At 36.2% G+C, this 5,713-nt stretch overlaps 1 protein-coding gene across 1 annotated transcript in view; it reads left to right on the forward strand.

The window, feature by feature from the left end:
* The window catches only part of LOC102869330 (cytochrome P450 4Z1-like), a 130,019-nt gene that overhangs the window by 94,925 nt on the left and 29,381 nt on the right, over nucleotides 1-5,713 (forward strand). The window contains exon 8 of the mRNA XM_006902919.1: nucleotides 3,928-3,992. Within this exon, the coding sequence (XP_006902981.1) occupies nucleotides 3,928-3,992 (65 nt within the window). The remainder of the gene's footprint in view (nucleotides 1-3,927; nucleotides 3,993-5,713) is intronic.

The raw sequence follows: 5,713 nt of genomic DNA on the forward strand, positions 1-5,713 counted from the left end.
GGTCACTAAGAGTCACAAGCAACTCGACAGCACATAACAACAACAACAACAGTCTTCAATATGTATTACATGTCAACATAAAGAAAACAAAAATCCTTACAACCAGACCAATAGGCAACATCAAAGGAAACATTGAAGTTATCAACAATTTTATTTTACTTGGATCATGATCAGCACCCACATTGATGGGTCTAAACGGCAGTCAAGAAATCAAAAGATGTGTAGCATTGAGAAAATCTACCATCAAGAGATCAAGGATGTCAGTTTAAAGACTAAGATTTGACTGATCCAAATCATGGCATTTTCAATTCCTTCTTATGTATCGATAAGTTGGACATTGTGTAAGGATGACAAAAGTATCAAGGTCTTTGAGTTGTGATGCTGAAGAACAGTACTAAATAACCCATGGACTGTCAAAAGAACAAACCTTAGAGACAAGAATGGTGAAACTTCATCTCACATCTTTGGACATGTCAGGAAAGATTAGTCCTTTGAAAAGATCATTATGCTGAGAAAAGTGAAGTATCAGATAAGGAGAGGAAAATCCTCAAAAAGATGGATTGACACAGTGACTGTAACAATGAGCTTGAATATATCTGAGATTGTGAGGATAGAGTAGCATAGTGCAAGGTTCCGAACTGTTGTTCATATGCTGAGAGTTGGTGGCTATGAGCCTACTCAATGGTACCTAACAGCAATAGCAACTAATCAAATTTCCCAGACTTTCTAAGGTTTAGTACTTTGATTCATGCTGCTTTGTCTGCCTCAAATTCTTCTCCTTGAATTATTTTACTTGCCTGATTTTTTTCTACAAATTTCACATTGAGGTATGAAGACCTTGTCTGGCCCCTTTCTATTGCACACACTTAAAGAATCTATAGCATTTCACTCCCAGAGAGTAATTTTGTTTTTTAATACAATCGAGTCAGAACTAACCCAGAGCTGACTCTGCAGGAGGTTTTAAGAAGCAGTAAATTGCACAGGATTAAGTTTCCCATCCTTCTCTCACAGAATAGCTGGTGGATTTGAACTTCACACCTTCAGGATTCCAGCACAGTTTCCTACCATTGGACTACCAGACCAGCCTCAATATCATATTTAGTAACTTGTGTTGTGATTGCCTCTCCATATCTTTCAGTCAATGGTACATTTCTTTTTTAAAAAAAATTGACATTTTAATGAAAGATAATAGAGAGTTTGGATTTCCACTCATTCATTGTTGTACATTTTCCTCCCTGACCACCCCTCCCACCAGTTGGTTTTTCTTTGAAAAGTATATAAAAAAAATCCTTTCATTATTATACAATCACACACCTCCTCCAGTCTACTCCCCCATGAAGCTTTCATTCTGGATCTTGTCCTGAAAACAATACCTAATCATATCTTCCTTTCAAACACTTCTTTCCCTCATATGTTTCAATGCAGTATACACTATTTATCCTCTGTTTTCTTAGATTCCCCCCCGCCCCACACACACACCTTAATGTCAATCCTGTTTTACAACAGTGGCATTATTTAGTATTTGTCCTTTTGTGACTGAGATATTTCACTCAGCATAATGTCCTCCAGCGTTACCTATTTTGTATAATATTTCATGAGTTACTTGTTTTTCAATGCAGCGTTGTATTCCATTGTGTGAATATACCACAGCTTCTCTATCCATTCATTTGTTGATGAGCACTTGGGCTGTTTCCAAATCTTTGCTATTGTGAACAAAGCTTCAATGAACATGGGTGGCAGTTATGGTTTCTTTAAGTTTAATTCCCAGTAGTGGAATTGCTGGGTCAAATGATATTTCTATTTCCAACTTTTTGAGAAAGCGCCATACTGTATCCCATAATGGTTGCACCATTTACACTGCCAACAATAGTGAATAAGGGTTCCAGTTTCTCCACAACCTCAGCAGCATTTGTTTTTTGCTCTTCTGTCAAATTTTCCAAATCTTACTGGGGTGAGATGCTATCTTATAGTTTATTTGATTTGCATCTCTCTTAGAGACAGGGATTTTGAACACTTCTTCATGTGTTTGTTCACCATCTGAATGTCTTCTTTGGTGAAGTGCCTGTTCATATCCTATGCCCATTTTTCAATTGGGTTGTTTACCTTTATCTTGTGTGGTGCTTGAGTATTTTATAAATTCTAGATATAAGTCCCTTATCAGACATCTGTTGTTGTTGTTGTTATGTGCTGTCAAGTCGCTTCCAACTCATAGTGACCCTATGTACAACAGCTCTAAACTCTGCTCTGTCCTCTGCCAATCGCACTATCTCTAACACACCCATCCCGATTACCCCAGTCACTGAATCAATCCACCTCATAGAGGGCCTTCCCCTCTTGCGCTGTCCCACCACCCTACGAAGCATGATGTCCCTCTCCAGGGACTGGTCCCTCCTTACAACATGTCCAAAGTATGTTAGATGGAGCCTCAGAATCCTTACCTCTAGGGAGCCGCCCAGTTTAACCCTTTCCAGGATGAATCTGTTTGTTTTCCTAGCAGTCCATGGTAGCCTCAATACTCTTCTCCAGCACCACAGCTCAAAGGCATCATGTCATTACCAAATGTTTTTTTCCTGGTCTGTGGCTTCCCTTTTCACCCGTTGGAGAAGTTTTTGGATGTGCATAGGAATTTGATTCTTAGAAGGTCCCATTCATCTATTTTATCTTTTCCTGGTTGTAGGTGTTTCAGGATGCTTAGAAGACTGTTAAAGCAGTGGATTAGGGCTTCTAAAGTTATTCCAAGCTTTTCTCCAATGAAGTTTATATTCCTTGATTTTAGTCCTAGGTCCTTAATTCACTTTGAATTGGTTTTTGTGTATGGAGTGAATTGTGAATCTTGCTTGAGTTTTCTGCAGATAGTTTTCCAATTTTGCCAACACCATTTGTTAAAAAGGCTGTCGTTTCCCCACTTAACTGATTTCATCTCCTTATCAAAAAGCAATTGTCCATAGGTAGATGGGATAATTTCTGGGTTCTCAATTCTACTACATTGATTTCTGTGTCTGTTGTTGTACCAGTACCACACTGTCTTTACCACCATGGCAGTGTAGTAGGATTTGAAATCAGGGAGTGAGATGCCTCATACCTTGTTTCTCTTTTTAAGGAGTGCTTTGGTTATCCGGAGCCTCTTTCCATTCCAAATTAAATTGGAAATTGCCTTTTCCATCTCGTTGAAGAATGGTATTGATATTTGTATTAGGATTTCCGTGAACTTGTAAATTGCTTTTGGTGATATTGTCATTTTCACGATATTGAGTCTTCCTATCCATGAGCAAGGGATATTCTCCCATTTCTCTAAGTCTCTTTTTGTTTCTTGTAGTAATGTTTTGTAATTTTCTTTGAATAGATTCTTTGTATTTCTGGTTAGATTTACTCCCAAGCATTTTATCTTGTGATTAGCTATTGTGAAGGATATTGGGGGTTTTTTAGCTCTAGCTCTGTATTCTCTTTGTCACTATAGAGATATCCAATTGATTTTTTTTTGTATGTTTACCTTGTATTCTGCCACTTTGCTGAATTAGCCAACTATGTCCAGTAGTTTTCTTTCTGAGTCTTTAGAGTTTTCTAGATATACTATCATATCATCTGCATAGAGATAATTTTACCTCCTCTTTGCCATTTTGGTCACCTCTTATTTCCTTCTCTTGTCCTATTGCTATTGCTAAGACTTGCAATAAAATATTGAACAAGAGAGGTCATAGCAGGAATCCTGGCCTAATTTCTGTTCTCAGATTGTACACTTCTTAAGGACAGGAATAGGTTTAATTTATCTCCACAATGCTTACTATGATGTCTCTATAACAAATGATTTTTGAAAGGACTAAGAAAATGATAAATTAATGTGTAATTATTTCCTATGTATAGGTACAAAAGAATTTCAGTTCATGGATTCTTGTTTTGTGTTTTTTTTTTTTTCTTTTACTGGTTCAGGAGTAACTGTGTACGTCAATATTTGGGCTCTTCATCGCAATCCTGCTGTCTGGGAAGACCCTGAGGTATGGATTGTATTAAACTTTACCATCTTAGTCATTTACAACAAGAAGAATAGAAGCATATTCACAGTTAAATGAGCAGTTAGAATGGATATTAGACTAGAAAAACAGAGCAAAACCCATATACATTCAAAAAGAAAACATTGTCTCTTTTAAAATCATTGCTATATTCCACATGTCTCATCACCAGAAATTCCTTTCTCACTATTTTTATTCATTTACACAGTCCATATATTTGCAGTGAGTTGTGAAATATACTGCAAATAATTTGTTAGTAGTAATAATTAAAGCATCAAAATTGTTACTTATTTATTCAGGATTCATTTGTTTGTTTGAAGATTAGAGGTTCACCCTCTAAGAGCACTATTCTCATTCAAACACTAACAGCCAAGAGAGAAAAATCAGATTTGTTGGTTGCAGACCAGTTCTCTAACAAACTCCTAGCACCTGGCAGGTGGGATATTCTAACTGGGATTGGTTTTTTCTTTTTTTTGTTTTTGTTTTGTTTTGGTTTGTCCCCTCTCAGGCAGAATCTGAAAAAATTTAGCATTTCAATTTTCACTTAGAAAACACAGAAAAAATATAATCACTCTTTTCTTTTTGATCAATTTTTATATGACAAGGACCCATAAATAAAAAACGAAAACTAGCCAAGTAAATAGATTTGATCAAGGGTGATTGTGTGACTAAACATCCACTTCTGAAATAACAAATCTTCAACAACCTTTAGATAATAGAACTTTGGTCCATATAGTACTGGAAGATGAGCTGCTCAGGCTGGAAAGTACTCAAAATGTGACTAGGGAAGAGCTGCCTCCTACAAGTAGAACCTACCTTAACAAGACAAATTGACTAAAACTTTTACCCAGTAAAGTCTTGATTTGCTGATGTGAAAAGATTCATAATGAACAGGAACAGTTACAAATATCCATTAATAGTTGAAACATGAAGTATGACTATAGGAAAATGGGAAGCTGTCAAAAATGAAACAGAATGCATAAAGATTAACATCCTAGGCATTAGTGAACTAAGATAGACCATTATTGAATCAGAAAATCACATTATATACTGTTCTAGAAGTGACAGATTGAATAGTATTGCATTAATCATTTAAAATTAACACTTCAAGATCTATCCTGAAATACAGTGCTATCAGTGATGGAGTAATATATGTGGGCATATAAGGACAATATGTTAATATAATTATTATTTAAATATACGCACTGACCACTAAAGCCAAAAAAATGAAGAAATAGAAGATTTCTATCAAATTCTGTGGCACTCTCATGGCCTAGTCCTTAGAGAGTTCACTGTTAACCCAAAAGTGAGACCTCTCCAACAGTTCAAATCCACAAAAAGAAAGATGGGAAATTTCATCTCAGGTGATTTATAACCTCTGAAAAGCTGCTGGAAGGTCAACTATGAGTCCATTCTGACTCAATAGGTTTGGGTTGAGATGATTAACTTCTGCAATCTGATTGAAACTTATTAAACATGCAATAGGGATTTATTAATAATAATTGCTAACGTGGATGTGAAAAAAGGACTTCTACTTGGAAAATAATGTCTTGGTAGCAGAAATTAAATTGGAGACAGCATGGTGGAATTTTGTACAATCAATGATCTCACATAGGATCAGTGACTACATCTGTGGAAAGAGTCAATATAGAAGCTCAGTATCAACAGAAAAATAAGACCAGGGACCTACTGCGGACAATCAATTA

This window comes from Elephantulus edwardii, unplaced genomic scaffold (assembly GCF_000299155.1).
Source record: "Elephantulus edwardii isolate Elephantulus edwardi_28Jun2011 unplaced genomic scaffold, EleEdw1.0 scaffold00471, whole genome shotgun sequence".
In the NCBI taxonomy this organism is placed as follows: Eukaryota; Metazoa; Chordata; class Mammalia; order Macroscelidea; family Macroscelididae; genus Elephantulus; species Elephantulus edwardii.